At 44.7% G+C, this 26,228-nt stretch overlaps 1 protein-coding gene across 3 annotated transcripts in view; it reads left to right on the forward strand.

Annotated features, from left to right (window-relative positions):
- Window positions 1-134: 134 nt before the first annotated feature.
- The window catches only part of PHLPP2 (PH domain and leucine rich repeat protein phosphatase 2), a 35,003-nt gene continuing 8,909 nt past the window's right edge, over window positions 135-26,228 (forward strand). Inside the window, exons 1-14 of one of the 3 annotated variants that reach the window (XM_068411119.1) lie at window positions 135-272; window positions 704-948; window positions 7,007-7,140; window positions 10,929-11,119; window positions 11,929-12,054; window positions 13,263-13,417; window positions 16,750-16,896; window positions 19,474-19,704; window positions 20,344-20,546; window positions 21,054-21,114; window positions 21,876-21,971; window positions 23,989-24,144; window positions 24,902-25,102; window positions 26,059-26,221. In XM_068411119.1, coding sequence (XP_068267220.1) covers window positions 135-272; window positions 704-948; window positions 7,007-7,140; window positions 10,929-11,119; window positions 11,929-12,054; window positions 13,263-13,417; window positions 16,750-16,896; window positions 19,474-19,704; window positions 20,344-20,546; window positions 21,054-21,114; window positions 21,876-21,971; window positions 23,989-24,144; window positions 24,902-25,102; window positions 26,059-26,221 — 2,247 coding nt within the window. Of the gene's footprint in view, window positions 273-703; window positions 949-7,006; window positions 7,141-10,928; window positions 11,120-11,928; window positions 12,055-13,262; window positions 13,418-16,749; window positions 16,897-19,473; window positions 19,705-20,343; window positions 20,547-21,053; window positions 21,115-21,875; window positions 21,972-23,988; window positions 24,145-24,901; window positions 25,103-26,058; window positions 26,222-26,228 lie in introns of those variants that run through there. The other 2 variants (XM_068411120.1, XM_068411121.1) reach the window with 2 other exon arrangements.

Here is a 26,228-nt window from a genome sequence, read left to right on the forward strand (position 1 = left end):
CGACAGACACCGGGCGGCAGCGCGGCCGCGGGCGGGCCCTCGGGCGGCGGAAGCCGGCGCGCTTCCGGGGCGGGGCCTGCGCGGGGCGGGGCGGGGCCGCCGCCGCTGCCCGGGGTCTCGCCGTCCGCCCGGCGATGGGGGAGGCCGGGCCGGGGCCGGCGCCGGGGCCCAGGGAGGCGCCGGAGCCCGACGAGGACGAGGCGGCGGCGCCGGGGCCGGGCGGCGCGCGGGGGGGCTGGGCCGGGCCCCGCGGCGGCATCCGGGTGCTGAAGGTGAGGAGGGGGCCGGGGCCTGCGCCGGGCGGGGACCGCTCGGCGGGGCGGGGGCGAGGGGCCGCAGCGGGGCCGCCTCGGCAGCTCGGCGCCTCGACCTGGCGGGGCGGCCGGGAGGGGCCGGGGTCTCTCCGTGCCCGCATCCGAGCGGGGCAGCCCGGCCCGGCCCGGCCCGGCCCGGCCCGGCCCGAGGAGCCCCTGGCGGCTCATCGCGAGCGGTCCCGAGGGGGCGCCGGCGGCGCGGCAGCCCCCGGCCGAGCGGGGCGACAGGCCCGGCCCCGGCCGCCCCCCGGGCCCTGTGCCGAGGGGCTGCCCGCGAGGCCGGCGGCCGGGCCCGGTCGGAGCGGTGAGCTGCGGCCCTCGGGGGAGGAGGGCAGCCGGGCGCCGGCTCCGAGGCAGCTGCTGACGCTCCGGTTCGCGCTGCCTTGCAGAGAAACGTGAAGCGCAACGGGAGCAGGAGCTGTTTGAACCGGAGTCGGTTTGGTTCCCGCGAGAGGGACTGGCTGAAAGAGGACGTCGGACGAGGCTGCGTGTGTGTGTACGGAGGAGATTCTGCAGCCGCTGCTCCGTCAGACCTGCGCTTGGTCCTCTGTACCGTGGACACCCCGGCGGCCGAGATATGCGATGGAGAAGGGAGGAGTAACCTCTTCTTGCAACTTCATGGAGACCTGGTCAGGTGAGGGCTGAGAAAGGTTAAATCTGTTTGAGAAACGTTTGCTTTAGTCTTGTAGGGCTCTGTTCGCTCTGTGGCTGCGTACGTTAGCAGGGCAGGTGTGGAGCAGACAGAGGTGGTAGGTAGCAGTTAGATACAGCCTTGAGTAACACAATTCATAAAAATGAAGTAGTGGTGCGTCTTTTACACGTCTCTTAGGCTATAGGTGTTTTAGCTGGGAGGGTTTGGCTGGTGCTCCAACCAGAAATACGTCCTCATTTTGTAGGTAGAGGCTGCTGTTCATATATTCCCTTATTATGTTCTATGTTATGGACATTTTAGTGTCCAGAAAACTCAAGCTATTTAAGAGACTGTAAACAGTTACTCTGAGTCAGTGAAACACATAAGGTACTTTCACAGTTATGTCATGTAATATTTATGCGTTAGTAATTTTTTTCCTAAGAAGAGTTGCCAGGTAAATAATTAAAGAGACAGAAAGATAGTGTAGTAAGGGTTATATAAAGAAGGGTTAAGCATCAGATTATGTTTTATGCCTGCAGTTGATTTAGGCTGAAAAGAGACAGCTCAGGGTTTAATATGCGTAAACTTAATGCTGTGGGTGTATTATGGACTGCTTTAGGTCTGCAGGCTCCTGTTAGGTTTGTTAGGATTTAGACTTTGCATTGATTCTTCGGGACTTAAGATTCAGTTATAAAGTTGCCACTCCTGTTCTAAGGGGAAAAAAAAAATTGGTGTGGTCTCCTTACTTGCAGGCTAAGCAGTAGAGACGACACACACTGAACAGGACTAGGAGCTGGTTCTCTGATAGCGAAGTCGTAAGTTGCACATGTCCGAATTTTAAACCTGTGGCGTGTGTTCGATCAGGTAGAGGGAGGGAGTGCTAGTGATGAGAGATGCAGAGAACAGGATGTGGTTAAAACTGACTGTTGAAAAAAGTTATTCAGACCTGTTTGCCTTGTCCAGCCTGGGTTATGGGAACCAGGGCAGGTTAGTTAGAAATACTGTGTGAGAACAGATGGACACTTGAACGTAGCCCTCGAGAGGCGTCTGAAGATCTCCATTCATTGCTTGGAGAATTTATAAGGAAATTGGCTTGTTTTGGACACTAACAGCGTGCAGATTTTCTAGCATTTAGAAAGAAGAGCAGACCATTTACTGCAGATCATCAAAAAGGCTAACGTAAAGCTTGTGGATGTGTTTAGAGAGGAACGTTTTGACTTTTTTTTAGCTCTTTGAATGGCTTTTGTGTTTGAATTCTTTTACATATCTGTCCCTCTTCTCGTGCTATGTAGCCGTGCCTGTTGTTAATTTGTGGCAGGCTTTGCACTGGATTAGCAAACTGGTCCTGCTGCCAGTGTTTTGGAAGCAAGGACCGAGTTGTAGGTGTTTACTTCCCACTCTTGTTGCCTCTTGGTGTGTCGAGCACTTTGTCAGGCTTTGTCATAAATTCCATGAAGAGTTCTTGATTACAGCGTGTCTGATCCTTGCAATTCTCAGAATGCATTTGCCACAGAAGAGGTCTCTGAATTTCTTCCCACTGGGGGTGTCCCCAGTAGAGAATGGGGGTTACCAGTATTGCTTCAGTACCATCTGTGCCAGCACAGGCAGCAGCCCGGAAAGGTACCTGCGTGCCTGTCCGCAGGAAGATGACAGAATGCTCAAGATATCCCCATGCCCTGTTGAGATAATTCCTTCCTTGAACAAGGTTTGCTGATTAATATAATGTGTTTACAAATACGAATTACTCTGTTAAGCACCTGATTGCGTTTTACCGCAGGTACGCTTGTCTCCCAACCACCTTCCGAATTCTTCACCCTTTTAATGTCAGTAGGTGACTTTCTTTCAGAAGCTGAGTATGGCAAAGATTGATTTGGCTCCTGCCTCGGAAGACTGAAAGCTGGGCAGTAAATGGAAGAATAACAGAAACTTTTTTTTCTTTTATTTCGCTTTAAATATTCAGTGCTGTCTTTGTGATTATTCTGCGTTCCCCTTTCAAGTCCCTGTACAGGGGAGTCAGTTTCTGTCAGAACTTTTAATTTCTTCTCCACAGTGCACCTCGAGGATCTTTAGAGTCCTCCTAGCTAGTTTCTTTCCATATGTTAGCATCCTTTCATATTCAGAAATTATGCCTTCTTGCAGAGGCGGGGATTAAACAAAAATAGCATGGATACCTTCTTTGGTCTGGACACCCCTCACAACAAAAATGTAAACTGCAAAGATTTGAAAACTTGACTGTTGCTTATGAAGAAGAGCTACAGTTGCAGCAGGAGTTGTGGAACTGTTGCTGCTTTTTGTTGACTTTTCTGTCTCCTTACCCTTTGCACCTTTGCTTAACGGAGCTGCTTCTCCGACTACTGGAAGTGCCCAGTACCTGACAGGTGATATTGATGTGGGTATAATGGGCTGCTTGTGTCAGACAGCAGCTGCTGTGACAGCCAGGGTGTTCTCCGTGTGTGCTGGCATTTGGTGTGTGTTGCACTGGCTACGAGATGAATTTTTTTGAAAGATGAGAAGGATAAAAGTAATGAAAAAAACAGATCTCATCTCCAGAGGGGGCAAGAATGGTGGGATAGAGTATCCAGCTTTTTCAGGAAGGTAAACCACAGTGCTGTGCCTCAGAGAGTATTGAGCAACCTGTAGAACTGTGATTTAATTTGTGTCATGTGAAAAGCGCTTGTCCCTTTACTGTATTAAGGTTCTTCCTGAATTCTGATGTGCAAGAAGTATACTGTTCAGTGCATACCTGCAAAAGCCTCAGTCCATTCAGCAACTAAATTGTAATGTTTGAGTGGTGTGGTTTTTTTCCTCCTAGGAAATCTAGATGCAGACTACTTGAAGTGTTCTCTTTGTGAGTGACATTCAAGCATTTACGGTTTCTGAGCCATGGGTCACATGCTGGAAAAGCTGTTTTCTGGCAAGCATAAGGCTTTAATAGCAGAAGAATTGGAATCTAGAGGTAGTCAAGGGAAACTTGGGCAAGGTATTTGGAGATCCAGTCAAATCTCTCATGTTCTTGGATTCCGCACTAAAGGATACAGAATACATCAGGGTTTACTGTGTTGGAAGTCAGCATTGTTCAGTGCAATTTATTATTTATTCCAGTTTCTAGTAGCTTGCCTGTTACAGGAGACGGATACACAGGTTTGTAATTTCCAAGATTACCTCAGAAAGCTCTTTTGAAAGTTTGGTGTCATGTTCACCGCTATCTGTACCAAAAAAAAGTGATAATGTAAACCTCAGTTACTTATTTATAGAAGTGCTTGGCTCTAAGCTTGTAGAGCTCAGCAGAAGGTCCTAAAGAAGACTGAGAGCCTGCGTTCAAACTGAAGAAATCTCTGCAAAGAGAGCAGCATTGATGGCATTATACTCTTTTGAACCAACCTCTTGTCCTGTGTCCATCTCGCAAAGCAGGGAAAGAAAAAGCATTTCATAAATGAGCTTTTCGTGCTGATTGTACAAAGCTCTATCTTAGCTGGACTAGGATCTTTTCCCAGGAGCTGCAAGAAGATGAGCAGTGTCAGAGTGATTGGTGGTGGTGCAGGTGGCCAGCACTGTTTGAATTTCCATTCTCGACTGCTGTTTTCCTTTTCTTTACTGGTTTAAAGAAGGGGCAGAAGGAAAAGGCAGTTTTCCAAACGTTTCTTCTATTTAAACAAAGCAGCACCACAAAAGACCACAACAGACCAGAAGTGGCAGTGGCAATAGCACGCATCGCTGACAGTCACCTCATTACATCCTGATCTTGACATTGATGCTTGAATATTATTCTCATGTGTGAGTTCTGAAGTGTACTTACAGTACGTGTCAGATTGCTGTCTCTGACATTGCTTTTAGTCACATTGGAAGCTTCATGAAATTAGGATAACTCCTAAAAATCAACTAAAAATTATGACCAGTGATAGACATTGCTATGAATAAATAATGTCTTCTATTGGTTAAGGCAGCTGATGTTTCATAAACTAAAATTTAAATCCTACTAGTCCAATCAAGGAAGGAATAAGAACAGATTTCCAAGCGAGCCAGCTCTATCAGGGAGTGATCCTTTGTGTGGATTTGAAGATACAGATGAGGTTTTCCTCCTTTATCTAATAAAACCTACTTATGGGTTGAAATTTGCCAATAACTTTCTGATTCTGTTTAGGGCTGACTAGAGGCTACAGTCTGCAAGGCCTGACATCAGTGTATTAGTCAGCAGAAGCTCCAGGAGACAATTTCTGAAGCGAGAGGAAGGGGATTATTTCATGTACAGCCTTCTGGCTAGCAAGTTGATGTATTTCCATGTAAAACAAAAGCAGGGGAAGCAAAGTTGCCCTAATCAGGCTTAGCAAACATTGAGCGGTGAGAACTGGTTCTCAGGATCAGCTGTATATCAACTACATTGACTTTCCAGGCTAGAAGTGTTGTTCTTTTGGACCGTAACTTTGAGAGTAATCCTGTTTCTGATCCAGAGGTCCTATGTGCGAGTTGAAAGAGTTGCAATGTATGTGCTTGAAATACCTGAGGTCGTTTTACTTCTTGAGGTGTGTCCTGTTGACTACAAAGGAAGTCTGGATGACTAGACACTTGTAAATGGTGCATGTTTTATGAAATCAGTCCTGCCTTAATTATGAGATGGCATTTGTAAAGCTGTCAGTAATAGTGGAAATACTATAGTATAATCATTAAAAAGAATCAGAAATATTTTTGTTCTTCAGTCGAGAAGAAGTTGAAAGGTTTGGTACATACAGTAATAAAAGATTTCACGTTAAGACATGTAGTATAAATGATGAACGCAAGTCAACAAGTTAAGTAGGAAACAGGTCTTACCAAACAAACTTGATCTTGATGCTTTGAAATCTCAAGCTTGGTCGCCAAAGGCATTAGTCATTTGTTGCAGTGTGTGATGTTGGACAGGGCTCTGAGCAACCTGATCTGGTCGAAGATGTCCCTGCTCATGGCAGGAGGGTTGGACTAGGTGACCTTCAAAGGTCCCTTCCAACCCAAACCCTTCTGTGATTCTGTGTTCTGATGTCATTGGTAGAAGAGCAATGCACAAACCAGTAAAGCTGATACCTTACAAATCTGAAAGTGTCACTCAGTGTGAGCAGTTAGTGTGTGTTTGAATGAAGAAAGGTAAACTTGCACTGTTCAGTTGCTCTGTTAATAATCTGTGGCTAAAAGAAAGGTAGCAGCTCAGGAAGGCATAGATGGAGGGAGTGATGAGTACTGAGAAGTCAGTGCAACAGGTTGATCTGGATGGTTTAGCATACAGTATTCTCTGGAAAACACTGCTTTTCAGTATCACTGGGTATATTTATGTAAAAGCCAAGTGTGCTAAATACTAAAGAGGAGAGGAAGGAGGCGGTAACTTGCAAAAACTGCAGTTCAGGAGGACTTGTGGATTGAAGGGGTATGAGTGAATGTGCCAAACAGTAAGGAGCAGGTTTGATCCAGGAATATAAATACTGTTGAGCAGAACCAAGAAGTATCTGTATGGTTTTGTGTGGTCAGTGCATGGATACAGCGAACAGTCATCGTGCTAGTGCTTACAGAATGTTGGTAAGCTAAAAAAAAAAATCAGTGGTAAAAATTATTTTGAGTCAAAGTAGACCCACCCTACTGCAAGAAAATTTCAAAAGCACGTGGAGCCTCATCCTGAGAAGGAAGTTTGAAATGGTTAATCTTGTGATTTATAAACACCTGTTTAAAGAATACTTGACAAGTTGAGGTCTGGTGACCATAATGTGAAGCTTTTTGTGCAGTATTTCTGGGTTTGTTTCTTGTCATTGTTTCCTCCTGGTGCTCCTTAAATCGTGGAATGGAAATGATCACCATGGATTGTACGGTTTATGCCTATTGCTTTTCCTCTCCCTTTCCCTTCTGCAATGTAATTCTTGAAGTGCTACTGTTCTTACGTGCTCCTTGGCACGCAGGGAGCACAGCCCCCAAGGATGCATGCTTGCCAGCCCTTTTCAGAGGAGCAGAACCACCAGTATGTCAGTATTCCTTACGCTTTAGCTGCAATGAGACTTGTTTAATCTTTTTTTGCATTCTCAAAGTACTTTCTTGTATGTTTTGACAGGAGGCTGGAGCCCACAGAAAAACCCCTTCAGATTGTGTATGACTACTTGGCTGGGTTGGGTTTTGATGATCCTGTCAGAATGCAGGAAGAGGCAGCAAACGCTGATCTCAGCTGTATGATTCGCTTTTACAGTGGTAAGAAATTGTGTGTGTGCACACTGTCGCTGTTCTTGTAGCTTTAACTACGAGGTGGAACTCAGCTGAAGCCCAAGTCATTGACCTGTTGGGTTTATGATGGCTGCATCAAACACCCAAAGTACCAGTGAGCATTTCTTCAAATAATGAGTTTTCAAGATTAATAGACAAAAACACAATTCTGTAGTTCTCTTGATCCTACGTATGGCTTGAGAAAAGACAGCTCCACAGGAAGACACAAGATTGCTCTGTTGTCTGTAGCTTCCAGGGTTACAACAGATGCCTTAGAGCTCCTAACGGGATCAGGAACATATTGTGGTTCAGTCTAGGTGTGCTGAAGATTTTATTTCCAAAAGGTGTGTGGATATGGGCAAGGAAGGTCCTGGTCAAATACCTCCGCAGCCTGTAAACCGAGAGTGAAAGTGCCAGCTGGTTAATAATCATGCAGGCTACTGCTGGAAACCCAGCGCATTTCATGGCAGAAGAGAGACTTGTGAGTGGCCTGTTGTGTCGCGTCAGTTTGGGCAGGATACCATGTGCGCAGGGAGCAACAGAATGATGGTCACAGGCCTGTTGGCGTGTGGTGCCAGCAGTCGGAAAAGAACTTCACTGAAGTGAAGAGGAAATGTAAAACAAATAAGGGGGAGGAAAGCTGATAATTAACTTATTTCATTACTTTTAAATACTTCACCTGTCTATTTTTTGCATTTCAGAAAAAAAAAACAAAGTGCTTTTAATGGAAAATTGTTCTTGCATAGCGGAGCTGTGTAGCCTGACTAAGCTGCTAGCCATAATTTGTTTATTCAGTGTCAAAAAATAGAATCATAAGAACTCAGCTTCTCCACCCCTTGACCTGAGACAAACCCCTTCTGTCTGGGAGCTGTGTGCAGAACAGGCAAAACAGTGCAGAAGTGTCATGGAGATGGAAAGAAGCATGACATGCTTACAGCCTGGATTTATAGGGCGAGGAGTAGGGAGTCAGAAGTTGCTTCAGCTGGAAGGAGGAGAGGCATCAAGTGTAGGGCTGTGGAGACCTTTTGAGGACAAAATGAGCAACTCAGTTTGGTTATGTCAAGTAGAAACTGCTGAAGATTCAGGAACAGTGACTCAACTTCATGGAAGCAGGTAGGTAGAAAATGGAATTGAGTGGTTTCAGTCAGCATGGGAGGGTAGTCCTGATTAGAAGGAGGCTGTGAAGGAAGAAGTAGGAGGATTGAAGTGTTCAGGAGACTTGTTTTAAGAAAGTAAAAGTGAATGCTGACAAAGTGGTTCTTAAAGGTAGGGAATGCTGTGGAGGATTATGTGGTGATTTTGCAAAGCCTGCAGCTGAGAACATAAGGGACGAAGTCATGCATTTTAGCCAGAGAAACATTACTTAGTTTATATAATCATTGAATGGTTTGGGTTGGGAGAGACCTTTAAAGATCATCTAGTCCAACCCCCCTGCCAGGGGCAGGGCCATCTTTCACTAGACCAGGTTGCTCAAAGCCCCATCCAACCTGACCTTGAATGCTTCCAGGGATGAGGCATCCCCAGCTTCTCTGGGCAACCTGTGCCAGTGTCTCACCACCCTCATCGTAAAACATTCCTTCCTCATGTCCAACCTAAATCTACCCTCTTTCAGTTTAAAACCACTGCCCCTTGTCCTGTCACTCCTGCCTCGGTAAGGAGTCTCTCCGTGCCTTTCTTACAAGCCCCCTTTATACACTGAGAGGCCGCAGGAAGGTCTTCCCGGAGCCTGCTCTTCTCCAGGCTGAACAACCCCAGCTCTCTCAGCCTGTCTTCATAGCAGAGGTGTTCCAGCCACCTGATGGTTTCCATGGCCTCCTCTGGACCTGCCAGAGTGCAGAGAGCAGCCTTCATATTTCACTCCTTGGGGATGTGTGTTGGATTTCTCTGCTCTCTTCCCACATTTCTGTCTGCCTTTCTCATGTGATATCTTGAGTTTTTTTGTTTCCCTGGTGCACGGTGAGTACTTATGTCCAGTTGGGGTGATGGGAATACAAGTGGATTAACAGAAATCTCACATTAAACAGCAGTGAGAGCAGAGTATGCTTCCTGAAGCCTGTCTGTTGAGGTACTTGTAGGAGCCCATGAGTTTTATGAAGGGAGAGGATGTGTTAGATTGGCTGGGAGAATGGGGGGAGGGCTTCCTCTCAATGGAAGTTGCTTGGAGAATGGAGGCCAGTGACCCAGGCTGGATGGGGCAAGCTCAGAGACCAAATGTTACGGGGTCTTTACATGCTTCAACAACCGATCAAATGGAAGAAGCTCTCCAGGGCCATCAAACTGTTCATCTGTGTCAGGTGTGATGGGCGTGAGTTGTAGAGGGTCACACACTTTCTTTGGTGGGGAATTGTCTTCATTCCTTGTATTGCTATAGCTGGACTTGTATAACTTCTGAGGTGCTGTTAAAGGTGCTAGCTCTGTCTGTTAATGACCTGTATCCTTGCCCTCCGTGGGAAAGCCTGTGCTTGCTAATTGGAGCATGGAGTTAAGCACAGTCACGGTGACACTCAAGGCCAAGCTCGGGAGGTGCAGAGTGACAGGAGCTTGCCTATCACTAGAGGTTAAGACCGTTCTTACATATAGCTTGAGGAGTTGTGAAATAGCTGGGGTTCAGAGTAGAAGTCCTTGAACGTTGCCCCTGGATGTTTCCTTAGCACTAGGACATAGGTGTCACAGAAGTTTTGGAGAAGGTAGGGAAACTGGAGAATTGGTGTAGCTTCCTGGTAATATCTGGTGCTTGGAACAATGCTGCTGTGGCAGTCAGTAGGATACCACTTTTGGTCCCATAATACTGTTTTCTTACAACTTCAGCAGGGATGGAATATAAATGCCTGCTGGTTCGTGCTGCTTATGGATATCAGGACACTTGCAGGACAGTTCAAGACAGAAGCAGCATGTCAGTAACAACTTCAAAAAAAAGGATTCTTTCCAAAGTAAAACAAAGGACCTGTTTCCAGGATCTGTCTTGGGGATTATTTAGGGTAAAATGAAATATAAATTTAATATGAGGAGATTCTTAACACTTGAAATTCATAAGTCCATCAGGTCAGGCTTTATACCTGTTCTTTAAAGTATTCAATTAAGTTACTATTGGAAACTTTTCCTAGCCAGTAAGACCATATAAGCAGTGGACAGAATCTTGAAAAGCATCTGGGAGATTTGTCGTTATCTTGGAAGAAAAAAAAAAGTTAAAAGGGGCAAGGAGGTAGGATAACCTAAAAGTAAGTGTATGTGCATGAGAAGCCTGAAGTAGCATTCCGCTTTGCTGGTTAGAGTCACAGCTAGCAGGGCACACAGCACAGCTCTAACAGTCAGCGCTCGAGTCCTTTCACTTGACTCGTCTTCAGGGAAATAACTTTATTCTGCAGCTGATTTTCCAGGCCTTCCTTTAAAGCCCAGTAGAAGCCACGTGTTTGGTGGTTTCTGTGACTTCAGCTGACTTGACAAGAGTTTGAAATTGCATTTCTGTTGCATCTGGATGAAGGGTGTTTGGCAAGTGTGTAAGTTTGCCAAGGTCCGTACTTACCCGTGGGTTAAAAACACACCACATGGCAAGCGTTATAACGTACTGAACGGCCTGCAGGGGTTGCTTGTCAGACATTACTGTGCTGACTGGGGTTGCTTGTCTGCAGCTTGAGGTTTTTTTTAAAGTGCAACTTGTCTTTGCTTGTTCTTTACAATAACTGATTTTGCGTGTTGTAGCTGTGTTGCTATTTGTACTCACAGCTGAGAATGAAGAACAAATGGAAAGTAAATGCTAACGTCTCATTTTTCTTCAGAAAAGCCGTGTCAAGTGGAACAGTTAGATCGCATCCTGCTCTCTGGAGTCTATAACGTACGCAAAGGAAAGACCCAGCTGCACAAGTGGGCAGAGCGCTTGGTAATTCTCTGTGGTACGTGCCTCATCGTGTCCTCTGTGAAGGATAGCCACGCAGGGAAGATGCACGTCTTGCCTCTCGTTGGAGGGAAGGTAAGACTTTGTTTTGGTTAGCTTCCCGTGGCTTAGAAAGGAAGAAGGGATTATAATGATGCGTGTTTATCCACAGGAGCTTAATCTCGGCTTTGGTAACAAATGACTGCATTAACATGTGCGGAGAGTTGTACAGCCCCTTTCTACTTGCTTTGCTTAGGTAGTAGTCTTAAGGCTAATAAAATGAAGAGACACTAGTTCTGCTTTCACGTTAATAGCCGATGTTGTGAATGGGCATTCTGGAAATTGGTACTTCTTGGATCTGCTTCAGCAGAAAGGTGTTGAGAAGGATTTGGCCTTTCAATACTTAAAGGAGGCTTCTAAGAAAGATGGGGACAAACATTTTAGTAGGGCCTGTTGCAATGGCCCAGGACTAATTGCCCTTGCAACAGACAAGGGCTGATGGTTTTAAACTAAAAGAGGGTAGATTTAGACTAGATAGGAGGAAGAAATTTTTTACAATGAGGGTGGGGAAACACTACCACAGGTTGCCCGGAGAGGTGTAGATGCCCCATCCCTGGAAAACACGCAAGGTCAGGTTGGACAGGAGTCTGAGCAACCTGATCGAATTGAAGATGTCCCTGCTCATGGCAGGGGGGTTGGACTAGATGGCCTTTAAAGGTCCCTTCCAACCCAAACTGTTCTATGATTCTATGATTTCTTTCCATGTTTCTCTCCAGTAACTTTACAACTGTGTTGTCAGAAAAATGTAACGTTACTGGTGGTTGGTTATACTTCACCATAGACTTCAGATCCATTGTAATTGCTGGAGTTCAGGCAGACTTTTGTTTTCAATTGTCCCTTTGCAGGTGGAAGAGATGAAACGTCGGCAGTACACACTTGCTTTCACATCTGCTGGAGCACAAGCTCAGACGTACCATGTTTCCTTTGAAACGCTGGCAGAGTGTCAGCGGTGGCACCGGCAGGCGTCCACGGTGAGGCCCTGGAGATGGCAGAGGTTCGGGTGGTGGGTACAGGGGTAAGAAGGGTTTTGTGATGCAGGCTTGGTATGCAGGCCGAGATGGAGCCATGATGCTGGAGAAAGTACCTGGGACACTTTCCAGCTTTCTTCATTTCTTACGTGCACAGGACTACAGAGATTTTCTTTTAGCCTTCTCTCTCTGCCTGTGCAACAATGTTGAGTGGTAGATCTGTGCTTTTTTCACCCCTGCTGCACCTATTAAGAGTAGCTAATCACAGGTCACTGGAAGAAACCCCAGGGACTGGCTGATTTTACAGCCATAGAAACCTACAAATTGCACGTGTTGCCATACTTGAATCTGCCTGAACTGTGCCCAGGGCTGGCACGGGGCTACCCTGATAGGTTTGAGTTAACACAGAGATCATAGGTCAGCAAGGGAAGCGTAGTTTGTTCAGGGCTGCGTCCTTATTCCACATTAAAGTACAATTAGATGGCGACAGCTTAATGCTGAGCCACACTTTGACCTCATATATATGTATATATAATGTTATGAAATATGAAATGAGTTTAGTATAAAGCAGGTAATAAAATCTGGAATGAAGCACCGAAGACCTCGAAACAAAGCATACTTAATGAAAGGAGATCTGATATTTGCAAAGACTTTATGAAATGTTGCAAAACGATAATTTATGAAACCTTTTCATCATAACGGGTTATGTTTCCAATATTATACCCTGAACAAGCTAACAAAAGAAAGTTGGAAGAAGCAGCTAGGCCAAGCAGAGGTTCTGTAAACCTTAAAGGTCTGAACTAGAAAGTCAACTGCTTCCTGTTGCTGCTTGCATCTTTGGAAGGCACTCGGAGATTATGCTTTCTCAGCAGAGTTTCCTCAGCCAAAGGTATGGTTTTCTCCATTAGGTTGGCTCTCTTACAGTCTAGCTTTTGGGCAGCGCTCGCTGCACATGCAGAGCAGGGCTTTCTGTGTGTCCCAGTTGATATCCAGATACGCATCCTTGTCAGGGGGCTTGCAGAAACAATAGTAGTAAATGGCATAAACTCATACTCCATGGACTCGGTTTCCTGCACGGACTCTACCTGGTGGGTACAAGGGGGGTTCTTTCGTGTTCTTGCAGATTGTTTACTGCTTGTATTCTTTGCCTTTCCATTAGACTTGCAGAGAAAAATTGTTGCACAGCTGCAGCTCTTCCTCCTTCTTTTCAGGTTGTGTCTATGCGACTTAGCACGGTTGATCTTTCATGCCACAGCCTTGAGGAAGTACCTGAGCACCTTTTCTACAGTCAAGACATCATCTACCTCAACCTACGACACAATTTTATGAGATCAAGTGGAGCAGGGAGTCTTGAGTCTCTTTGCAGGTCTGCAAAGAATTATTTTTCTTCTACCTTTGGAGTTCTTGACATGCATTCAGGGATGAAGACGAGGGAGAGTGAATTGCCCATTCTCGTGGGATGGTAAAAAGGCTGATCTTCAGGAAGCTCTAACAAATGGGGGGGCTAGGAAGCAGAACTAACAGCGCAGGCAGGCGTAAGCTTCCAACAATTTACACTATTCATTAACTCCCTTCCACAGATTCTTTGTGCTAAGTTTGATCTGAGATGAGCCTTGTGGAGTGGTATGCCATTTGTATGGATAAGATGCAAGAGTAGTATGAGGCTGCTTGCTAAAAAGAGAACGTTTTGGGGTATAAAATAAAAGGTGAGGGAAAGCATAATGCTGCTGTTGTGGGTAAGTGTTTGTAGGAAGAAGTGCAGATCTGAAAAAGCCCGTTACGGTAAGTTTTTAGTGTTAATGTGCACTTGGAATTGGCAGAGGGCCTGTGAGACTCCAGCTTTGCTTTGGGAACTTGAAATGATCTGCTTTTAAGAGTAGCAGTTATGTGATGGAATGGAAGCATGATGTAGTCATCTTAGGTAAGTGAAGCAGTCTTACAAAAACATTTTTAAATTAATTCCTGAAAACCATAATAATCCAGAGGAAGATTAGTCTGTTGGTATGTACTCTAGCCATGCTGAAAAGAATTCAAGGAGTCGCTGTATGAATTTCAAAAGCTGTTAGGAAGCCTGTAGTAATGTTGTCAAATGTCTCTGTGTTTGGAACACGCTGTGCCTTAAGAAAAATATATTTGGAGAAACTTTCCAGAACTTCAGCTTTTGTTTTGGTTTGTGTTTTTTTGTTGTGTTTTTGTTTTGTTTATCTCTAGGGGCCTATTACCAGGTTATTTAATTCTTTTTCCTACACAGCAATGAGATACCTAGGTATAGTGTGAGGGTATACGGGGGAAAAAAATTGCTCACCTGAGGGAATTCTTTGCCGTTTCATTGAGAACCAGAGTCTAGTCTGGTTTTGTTTTAATTCCAAACTTGTTTAAGTGTTTTCTAGCTGCTGAATTGTAGTAGATTCTGTTATCGGAAAAGCTGCTTACAATAATTCAAGATTTTGCTTTCTGCTTCTCTCTTCAAATACATTGTATGATGTTGAAAACCATATCAGAACTTTATTCTCTAAAATGCGGTATCCTTGGTTCACAGGATCAGCGAAGGGGCTTGAAATTACTTTTGACCTTGCACATAGTCAACAAGAGATCTGACATGTCAGAAACTCGACTCTTTTCCTGGCAGTGACTATGTCTGATGAAGCCAAAATCCTCAGACAAACAAAAGCCATAAAAGAAGTCCTCACTTCACACAATCTTGAATAAACAGGTAGCATTAGGTAGCCCACATAAGGCTGCTTGTTGCCTTTGGAAAAGATTTTTTTTCTGAGGTTTTCAGGTTATCAGGTCACAGCCCCAAATGAAGAAACTTGCTCACTTGCAGTAGGTGTTACCAGTGCCTAGAGACTGACAATTCCAAACAGAAGAATTTTTTGCAGTGATCAGATCTCTTCCTCTGAGAAAATCTTTGAATCTCTAGGAGTCTTAATTAGCTATAACTATAATAATGGAACAAAAGTAATTAAAAGGGAAATGTTAAGCAAAGGAAATTAAATAACCCCACCTGTTTTGTGACATCTCCTAGCTTATTTTTTATGTAACATGCTGCCTTTCAAGTATTTCCCTTTTCTGGAAAACATTATCAAGTCTGATCTTCACTGATAAGCATGTATGTGTGCACACGTGTGTATACATATGTATGTCTGTTTTCACCACTCTAGCTAGTTGGTACATTGATGCTTTGGCAGCAGAGCAGGACGTTGCATTAAAATGGGAATATTTCAGGCCAGCACCAGCTTGGGCTGCTGAACAGAAGATGGTTATCCCATGGAGGATTTGTTGCTGTGCTTCCACACCTCTTTGCTGTGATCTCAGTATGCCCTGTGAGAGCACACATCAAAACTTGAGGGTCCTTATTCCCTATAACACGTGGTGCATGTATACAACTTGAATGAGGGTTGGGTTTGCATTCCGTTCATACATCCCTCCTGCTTGAGAGTACTGGGGCAAAGGAGAAGGGGAACTCAAAAGGCTTTTGAGAATTGTCCTCCCCATTGAATATGACACTCTGCTCAAGGAGTCTCAGACCAAGCTGTCTCATGTACCAGTTTCCCTTCAGCTTTTGGAAACTTTTATGCCCCTTTTGTGTTTGCTTTGATGTTGTTGCAGAGGGATGAATTCTAAAAATCAGTTATGTTGTTGCATTTAATGCCGTGCCTCTTGGGGCAGCTTCTCACCACACTCTGCTAATGACACAGAAAGAGCTGCCTGGTGTTAAGGACAGGTGCCATAGAAAAAGCCACTGTAGGCTCCACTGGTAGGTGGAGCAGATGAATGAACTATGTGTTTCCAAGAAGGACTTCTCTGGTACATTACATTAGATTCGCGATTGTCTCATAAAAATATGATATTAATTTCCCCACTGAATCAATTTCTGGTGGTTCCAGTTTGGGATGGGGAGGTTATTACTTGGGGAAAAATACTTTTGTTTCCTGTAGAAAGAGGTAGGAACTCTTTGAGAAGAACCTCTTGCATATTACCCCAGCCCATGCTCAATTTCTTCTGTTTGGGCCTAGCACAGTGGTAGAAGGAGCTGGAACAGGCGACCATCTGTTGAGCACAGGAGGGACCGTGGTGACTGTGAGGGCTGTGTCAGTGCTTGCGTGGCTGTACCCGTGGTACAGGTGGCCGAGCAAGAGGCACTTTGGACATGGAATCTCTGCCAAGGACCTCTGGGTGCGGGTCTTGCGGCTTCCCAGCGTGAAGTCGGCCATGTCCTGGTTTTCCCTTCTACAGCTCTGCTCGGCCTTCTGTTTTGCCTGCCTTGAAACGGGCATTCCCCTCTTCTGTTTCATTCTCAGCATAGTTCCAGTTAATGCTTTCAGCTCCTGTTTTCCCAAGCTGCATAATTGTAGGCTGTTACTCTAAATAATTCTTTGAAGGGAAATTTTTTTAACTGAGTATTTGTAGTCTCCTTAATCTTGGTAACAGTCACTAGGAGGAAGCCTGTCAGGAATCAGGGTGGAAGGTTGTTAGTTTCTGCAGTAAAACCACGGTGTTTGATCACTTTGAGCATTACCACTGAGATACAAAATACCAGTGACTTAAAACCAAATTTGTGCAGAAACTCCCATAATGAGTTATCTGACCGTACTGCCAGTGGACAGAGACTTAAAGATTCTTTATGACTGGTTTTGTATGTTTTTGCTTTGAGACCACGGAGGTTTGTGAATTAACTAGTATTCTTGCCAACAGGTTTTCTCAGTTGAAGAGCCTGAACCTGTCTCATAATAGACTGGGAGAGTTTCCCGTGTCGCTGTGCGAGATCTCCACTCTGACAGAGCTTAATGTTTCCTGTAATGGGCTTCACTACTTGCCAAGCCAGATTGGCAAACTATTGAAGTGAGTGTATTATTTTTATCTGTGGTCATAAACATCCTCGGTGCTTCGGTTGAGCACCGCTGATGTGAAGGTGCTACTTATGCATGTGAGTGCTGGGGCAGCCTGTCCTGCCCATGAAGACTGAATGATGGATTTGACTCCAGCAGAAGGTCGAGAACCAAGATGTCCAACAAGGTTTGTTTTTCCTTGAAAATGAAGGTATGGTGGTGTGTTTGTACAGTTGCCATTTTAGGTCACTGGTATATAGCAAGTTATCACTTGTCATTTGTGACTTCCTGCCTATTCTGCTAGCTATGTAAAATATATTAGTGTAAATCGATTTTCTAACAGAGGAGATTAATGGGTTTTGCCTATTTTGGAGTGGCCTAGGAAGGCACTTAACAGTTACGATGCCTTCAATCACAGGCGCCACCGTGCTGAACTAGAGTAAATGTGAAGGCTTCTAAGTGTATGAATATACTCTCACTTAAAGCTTAGTAAACTTGAAGCTTTTTATGTTCTCTGTGGGGTGTGTGTTTTGGGGGTTTGGTTTTGGGGGTTCTTTTTTTGTTCTTACTTTGGGGTGACTTGTATGATTTCTTGTGGGTTTATGTCCAGTTGTTATGTAAATTTGAATGCATCTTGTTCTCTTTGCATCTGCTGCCATCTTGCACGCCCTTGCCTGCTTTCTTGTTATTTCCTTCCTCCATTCTCTTCTAATTTTTTTTTTTAAACTACTATTATGGTGGTGCCTTATTGGTTAAACATAAACTTTGTTATTTTTACATAAAAACAGTTGAGAGTTTCTAAAGATCATGCTGTCAGGGATGTTTCCAGAAGCCGCAGATTAGTGCAGTGAAACATCTGTGGAGATCAGCTGGGCTTTGTAGAACTAGGGAAGAATATACATGCCTCAAATTCTGAGGCCTAGCCTGTGGGCCTTATTGACACAAAAGCAAGCTGGTTATATTGCTGCAGCATTCATAAATGTCGTGCACAAAAGGGATTGCAGATTTCTTAACTGTATGCAAGTTTAAAGGGTAAGGGTACCTTACAGGGCCAAAGACAATCTCAGGTGCAGTTCCTTGATCACTACTGGGCAATTCCTTATTCGCTACTATGAAAACATTACAGCTGCTGAGGAAACATGATGCAGATGAAGCATTGTCTGAAGACAATTGTGTTGTTTCTCAGGTTATTGTGCATTTTTCTGCAGTTGCAGAGGTGTGTGACTTTCCGAATTTCTGTTTATTACTTGTATTAAATATTTTCAATACTGCTGCAGTTTCTATTAAAGTTTTAATTTCTTGTATAAAGCTTTTCTGTGGTAACTTCTCACAGAGGGCTAGTGATTTTTGTCAGCACTAGCATGTTTTGATAGTTTCTACAGAATTGGTTGCTTTTTGTGTTAGAAGGAGGATTTTAAAATGGAAATACTTGGGCAATCACCTGTGAATATTTTGTCTTACAGTGTTTGCTGGAGTAAAAACCTTCTCCGTTTTCCCCAGTAGCTACTCAGAATTCATAAAAGCTTAAGCTTAGGTAAATTTAACGGCAAGACTATTATTGCATTTGTTTAGATAAACATTGGTATTGAGCTCTTGGTTCATTGTGACCTGATCTTCCTCCAGCTTATATCTTTAAAAAAGGAGCATCTGCAGCTACACTGGATGTAAGCAAGTCATTTCCAGAGCGATCTTTTAGCCATATGCAAACTGTGAGGAAAAACCTCCATGCAGGCTTAGTTTTCAGAGGTTTACAACTTAGTTATGGGTCCAGCCATCCTCATGACCCCTTGAACCCTTGTTCGTAAGAACATTTTATGGCCCCAGGTTGCATTTCTACCACCGCTAAACACTGTTCAGAAAGTTCTTTGTTGGAACATAATCACAATGAGGATTGTGTTTTGGGAGGTCGAGTCTCAAAAGCCATGCAAACTTCGAAACAATTCATCTTGCAACAGAAAGCTACCCTATTCTTCTCTGAGTGTCTGAAAGGATGACTAGCATGTAAAAATCTGTTACCAGTGTGCTAGTGGGGTAGGAATTGTGATTGAACCGTGCCATAAGTGACACAGATGTAAGTGCCATAACAGCGATATGAGATTCCAGCAATTGGATGATGAAGGGGCAGTTGGTTTTTGTTGTTTCTTATGAGACAGGTGTGTACCGTTACGGCTGTTGTTTTTGGTTTTAGTTTGTCATAGGTCTTTTAAAGATTGTCCAGCATGCTAAGTGAGGAGTTCTTAATTTGTAGAAGACCGAGTGATTAAGTAAATATTTTTCATTTACAACGTAAGTACTGATTTGTATTTTGCTTATGTTAACTTACAGTCTTTGGCACAACTGGAAGTTTACCTCCAAAATAACTTAGGAACTATTTGGTATTGCATACATGCAGTTCCAAGCCTATAACATGCGTAATAAAAGTACTCCAGTAATTTCATGTGTAGAAGAATAAAATTAGCTGTTAGGTACCTTTAAAAAAAACAACCACAATGAGACTACCTAGGTATACGAGGAAATTCACTGAAAATGCTAAATGTGATGTTCACTACTCTCTGCTGAATTATTTTCTTTCTCTTTTTCACTACTGCAGTCTCCAGACCTTCTGGCTTGATGGGAATTTCCTCACGTCCTTACCAGAAGAACTGGGAAGTCTGCAACAGCTCAGCTGTCTTGGACTTTCCTTCAATAACTTCTGTGAACTGCCAGCAATTTGTGAGAAACTCGTCGTCTTAGACAAACTGGCCCTGGCAGGGAACTTGCTAGAGACCCTGGACCTTGCAGTGCTGAACCGTATGAGTCACATCAAAAGTGTGGACCTGAGGTAAGGTGGGGGAAACTCGCGTACATTTTGCAGAAAGTAGGTGTAATTTTTTTCTCTTACTGATTCTGAGGGTGTGCAGAATTCACTTAGAGAAACAAGGTTAACTGAGCAATGCCTGAAGCCACTGAATGTGACTGTCCTCTAGTTTCCTCTTTTGATATGCTGTTACCATGAGCTTTGGTAGCTCTTTGATCTCTCCTACGCTTTTTTGCCTCCTCCCTGAGAGATGTGATCCTGATCCTCCAGGCGGCCAACTGCAGAGCTCTCAGAAAGGGACAAAGACGTTTTTGTCTGTGGCAAGGCAGTCTAGTATCTAGTCACTGCATTAGCTTCTTGTGTCAGTGCAAAGTAGCTGTCCCTTGGCCTGGGTTCTGATTTCTAGACTGGTCTTCAGAATCTTACAAACTTTGGGGAATGAGTAAGATGGTTTCACATAGCAGTGCAGATGGAGGAAATGTTTTTCTTGGTATTCACTGCCTGAAATCTACCACTGCCCCTCACACATTTCACTGTGCTCACCTTTGGCGTTAGCCTTCACCAGAACTTTTCCTTTCCTCTTCTTTCTTCTCTCTTCTTACTGATGTCCAGTCTTCAGTGTCCTATTTTCTGACTTTTTAACTCTTATCTCTGAGTGTTTAGGCTGAACAACCTGAAGAGAGCAGCAGCTGACACTCCGGAGGGGAACAAATCTGTGACTTATATGGATTTACGAGACAATCAGATCACAGATCTGGATCTGAGCTCCTTGGGTAGCCTGGAGCAGCTGCACTGCGAAAGGAATAAGCTGAAAGAGTTGACGCTGAGTGGCTTCTCCCTTCGGGCCCTCTATGCCAACAGCAACTGTACGTCTCTTTGCCTTCTTCACCTGCCTTCTTCCTTCAAGCCCTGGAAACAAAGAAAAACAGCCCTTTGCCCTCACCCCCACAAAAAAAAAACCTTACACTGATGTTACGGTAGTGAGACCGTATGTGATGGGTCTTCTGGGGTCTGCTCCTATGGATCACATGCACATATGTGTGCAGGCTGTGTAATGGGGAGTTGATGGTGTTGGGTTACTGTCCAAGGAATTCGTCTTCCAGTGATATTTGTTTGGGAGTCCACAAATAACAGTGCAGTTCTCCCTTGTTCTGGTGCCTCACGTGGCAGATGGAGAAGCGGGATAGTGAGAAGCTGTAGTGCCACATGGCAGATGTAAGAGGTGCGAACTCTGTCTTGGGAAGGGAGAGTAGAGACCTCGAGTATCCATAAAGTAAGACTATGAGTCTCGCATGCTCGCTAGTCTGTCTGCTTCTCTGTGCTGTTTTCCCTCTGAAGCTCTGCAATCATCATTATTTGCTTTACTTCATCAGGTCTGACAGCTGTCAATATTTATCCGGTTCCTGGCCAGCTGACGTGTCTAGAACTCTCTCAGTAAGTGACTATACACCGCAGAATATAAAGCAAGTATCTGGATACCTTTGCTGTTTTTTGCAGAAATTTTCTGGAGCTTTTAAGCTTTTGAAAGAGTTGAGAGCAGTTGAGGGAAGGCATTCCATCTTCACAATAGAACTGGAAAGCCCAGCACTGAAGAATGGTGAAAGTTTCCCAGACCAGAAGCCCCTCTGAACCAGTATGAGCTGTCTAGGTGACTGGCTGTCCTTCAGCTGTAGGCTGTAATCAGCAAAAAAAAGCCAAGCGGGTACCACTTGGGTGGTAAGCTGGGACCACCCAGCTTACTGGGCTGAATGGTAGGAATCTGTGGAATGAACATTTAGAGTAGCTGCCAGTGATCTCTGCTGTTGGCTTCGTTGCCTGCGTCTGCCCTTGGAGCAGCATTGTGAGACCTGTAAGGTAGGATGCCCAGAGAGGACCTGATCACCTTTTGCTTCAGTTCTGGGTTGAAGCACGATAGCAGGGTACTGTAGAGTGGCCTGTTCTGCTGATGTCAGTGCTGTAAACAAAAAGCCTGATCACCAGAGCCTTGCATCAGTACTTCCTACCGATCGTGCAGCAGCTCGGTTTGCATGCCGCAGCTAGCCATGAGATAAATGCCACGTGACTAGCTTGGATGCTGCTGTTCATTTTCTGCCTATCCTTTTTGGTTGGGCTGTCACTACTGTCATGCAGCATTCAAACAGGGTGTGTTCCATGTGGAGTGCTGGTGTCTATCTTTTTCCCCTTGCTTTTCTCAGCAATCAACTGCAGTGTGTCCCAGACTGGGCCTGTGAAGCAAAGAAACTGGAAGTTTTGGATGTGAGCTACAACCTCCTGGTGGAGCTTCCATCGAGGTCAGCAAACCTTCTTATACAGAGCTGAGCTTTCTTCTATGGTGAGCTGACTGGGGAGAGACAAACAGCGCTGTTCCAGTTGCTTTATTCCTTATTGTGCAGAGATATAATCCACTTAACTTTCTCTGTGCAGCATCAAAAATACTCTGTATTCACAGAGTATTTGGAAAAGAACTGACTTCCAAATCAGCATCTTGAATAACAGGGGCTAGGTAATTTCATCCTGTGCTTCTGGCTTCTGCTGCAGCTGTTTGCCCCTGAAGTAGAACACACTGCTATGATTTATTTGTGTTACTGAGGTCATAGGTGAGGCCCTAATATGCCTTGCATTGCCCTGCAAAGATGTCATCTGTTACCTTTCATAGGGAGATATCACAGAGATATGATATAGCTGATCTCAAAGGTAGCTTTCACAACACATCATCAGCCAACTCCTTTCTCCCTGTTTCCCTTTCAGTTTTCTGCAGAAATGTGGTAAAGGGGAGCCAAGAACTAATATAATTTTGCAGATATTTATAATGACTTTCTCCAAGGTACGAGGGATATCATGGGAGGAAGCAAAGCAGAAATGTTCTTAGCCTGACAAGTGTATTTGGGGGTATGATTATGATGAATGAGACACAGTGTTTAGGGTAAGCTCTGCTGAAATTGAACGCAAGGGTGAATTACAGTGAAGAAATGCAGGGAGCAGGCTGAAGCAGTTAAAGCAGCAGGCATAGGAAGTGATCTTAGCAGTGACATTCTAATGGTTGTCAGAGAAGACTGTATACCAATCAAAAGCAAGAAAAGGATGTAAGAAGGATGCGATAATGAGAACTTAGAAAAGAATTCTAGCCATGCCAATGTGTGAAAAAGACCAAATTTTAAGTATGTTATGCAAAAAGAACCTGCAGAATTCAGACACAGAAATACATATTCTAAAAAGGAATGTAAGCATTTTTAAAGATTCCTGAATGCTGGAATTTACTGTATCCATTGGGGATCTCTTCCAGTATGTGTTTGTCATCAACACTGTAGGTAGGTCTTGTGGACCTACCAAGTTAGAACTTTGCCAGCATTGACTTTCAGCCATTGATGAGGTTAACCAGCAGACTAAAGCTTAAAGAACGTCACATAAGGGGATATAGTTCACCGTGAAGTCGTCTTTTACGCTTAGTTATCTGAAAACAGAATTGTATCAGAGTGGTGCGTGACAGTGTTGAGTGGAGATACCCAAGCCAGCTCTGGATGAGTCAGCTTGAATAAGGAAATTGGGGTATCTGCATTTGAATGGCTTTTTTTTCCCCAGTATAATGAGCTTTGAGAAGCCTCAGCATACAGAAAGAAACTGAATTAATTGGCCTGCGTGGAGCAGTGCAGTAATGCAGCTTTAGCATTTCATGTGTCAAAGTGGTTCTGTACAGGGCTCTCAGAATATAGTCCCAAACTGTCACCTTACCCAAATGCCAGGGTGGTTCTAGGCTATGTCCAGGTGTGTTCAGATATCCTTTCTCAAAATTCTTGCAAGCAATTCCCTGCAGTTTGTGGGGACAGAGGCCTTTTCCTTCAATAAGCACTCAGTTCTGGAGAATGTGACAACAGCCTCAGAAGTAATACGGGAGCGCTAAGCAGCCTGTTAAAGCTCTGAATTTAAGTTGGCACAGGGGAAGCACTTCATTCCGCCTACAAGTGAAAACAGGCATTTAAATCCATCCTTTGTGACTTTTCCTTTTTTGTCTGCCTGAGAGAACGCTAGGCATGTGCACACAGACAGACTCGTATCACAAGTTAGTATCTGCAGGAGCATAGAGGGAAGTGTGGGTACACGTCCAAGCATTCAGAGTGACTGAGGCACCTCACCTTTTTCTTTCCTTACTGTTTTTCTGCTTTGTCATTGTTTACATTTTAAGGATGAGTGTATTTTAATTTTTCTCTGCTGTACAGTCAAATTATAACGTATTAAATACTACCTTTTCCCACTCTGTGGATGTGAAGAGGAGTGAACCAAGCTGACAGAGAAAACCCTCTGTCTTTCTAGGATCCTCAGCAGCTTGAGCCTTCGGAAGCTGATGGTGGGGCACAATCGTCTGCAGAGCCTTCCACCTCTTCTAGAACACATTCCGCTGGAGGTGCTGGACCTTCAGCACAACCTGTTGACTAAACTCCCAGAGACACTCTTTGTCAAGGCTCTGAAGTGAGTGCCAGTAGCGAGTGTCTTTTGTCTGTGTTAACCTTTGGAGCTGTAAAGGCTGATAGTGGCATGTGCGTGACTGTCCTTGCAAGGTGCTATCTGCATAAGAGATAATGAGACATGTGCTTTGAGGAGGTCATTCAGGTGCCAGGAGGGAAGTCATCAAGGTGATTTGAGGGAATCAGTCCATGTTACTGTTTAATTACAGGAAAACAGAGGCTTGCCTAACCCAACAGCCAACCGAAGAACTGGCTTCAGTTGCAACTGTTCCTAAGATCGTGTTACTGCCTGAAGAGCTTTGTCTTTAAAATTAGTGCATAAATTCAGGTGCAAAGGAAAGAAGCCAAACAGATTTTCAGATATAACAGCAGAAAGTACATCAGGTCATTGGAGAATAGTGAGAGAGACCCTTACGAATGAACAACCCTTCATAACTGTCTGTTCAGACATGAATCAACCTTTCTTTTAAAGACGCTTAGTAAGAATTTATGTAATCTGCTTCCACCAGTACTACCCACCCCCTCCACAGTACTCACTGTTTATTGTAAAATGCTGTGTGCATCTGCAGTGCTGTATAGCTAATAAGTCATTAGTAGACTCATAAATCTTAGTGTGAGTAGGGATGTTACACTGTGTTATCTGGCCTGCTGTCTAATGCTGTTGCTCTGGCCACACTGCCATTTGTATAGCTCCTTTTCCTGCTGGTAATGGAGTGGTTTAGCTGATGGGAAGTCTGATTTTTGCATTTGCTATGGTTTAGCCTCAGGTACCTGAATGCATCTGCAAACAGCCTGGAGTCCTTGCCCTCTGCATGCACAGGGGAGGAGAGTCTGAGCATGCTGCAGCTGCTTTACTTGACCAATAACAACCTCACGGATCAATGCATCCCTGTCTTGGTGGGACACCCGAGCCTACGGATCCTGCATCTAGCAAACAACAACCTGCAGACTTTCCCCGCAAGGTAAATAAGTAAGGCTGGTGGGCGAGATGGTGCTCGGCAGGAGGATGTTGCCTGCCTTACTGCGATTGTACCTGAATCGGTGTCAAAGCAAGATGCTCTCCCTGTGGCTTGATGACAAGAGTCTGCCGCTCCTAAATGCACGCTGAGGAGTAGCGTGTTAAGGGGGATTGGCACAGGGTGCTGTTGGCGGCAGTGGTTCCTGTCCTCCTCGTGGTGGTGGGGGTGTGTGTGGGAACGGGGGCTGTATCTCTTCACAACCTGTGCTGCTGGCATGCAGCTCGCTGTGCTGCAGTTTTTCACTTCTCAGTCTTGCCAGAAGACCCTCGTCAGACTTGTCTGAACTCCTGCCCAACGCAGGTCACATAATTTCGTCCATTAATTTGTGCACCAGGCTTACAATTTGGAGTTGAAATAGAGATAAATCTATGCTCAGTGTAAAATATCAAGAGGCTGGAGACTCCCATGTGTTCCTACTAAGTTATTCCAGTTGCTCTCAGTTGTGTAAACCCACATCTTATTTTTCAGTGAGAATTATTTATCTGCTGCTTTTTACCAGTATATCACGCTGTCTTTTCTAATATGAAAACTACGTAGTATCAGAAATTTTTTTGTGGTGCAGTTGATTGGCTAGAGGGAAGGAATGCCATCCAGAGGGACCTTGACAGGCTTGAGGAATGGGTCCATGCAAACCTCATGAGGTTCAACAAGGCCAAGTGCAAGGTCCTGCACCTGGGTCAGGGCCATTCCCAGTATCAGCACTGCCTGGGGAATGAATGGATTCAGAGCAGCCCTGCGGAGAAGGACGTGGGGAGACTGGTGCATGAAAAACTGGACATGAGCTGGCAATGTGCGCTTGCAGCCCAGAGCCAACCGTATCCTGGGCTGCATCAGAAGCAGATTCAGGAGGTGACAGGTTCTTGCCTATAAGATACAGTATTCTTCTGTTTCTCTTTCAGCAAACTCAGTAAGCTGGAGCACTTGGAAGAGCTGAATCTGAGTGGCAACAAACTGAAAACAATTCCAACAACAGTGGCAAACTGCAAGCTACTTCACACACTTATTGCACACTCTAACGAAATCAGCATCTTCCCAGAGATCCTGCATTTGCCCCGTATTCAGGTATTCT

The sequence above is a fragment of the Nyctibius grandis genome, chromosome 12, assembly GCF_013368605.1.
Source record: "Nyctibius grandis isolate bNycGra1 chromosome 12, bNycGra1.pri, whole genome shotgun sequence".
NCBI classification, from domain to species: Eukaryota; Metazoa; Chordata; class Aves; order Nyctibiiformes; family Nyctibiidae; genus Nyctibius; species Nyctibius grandis.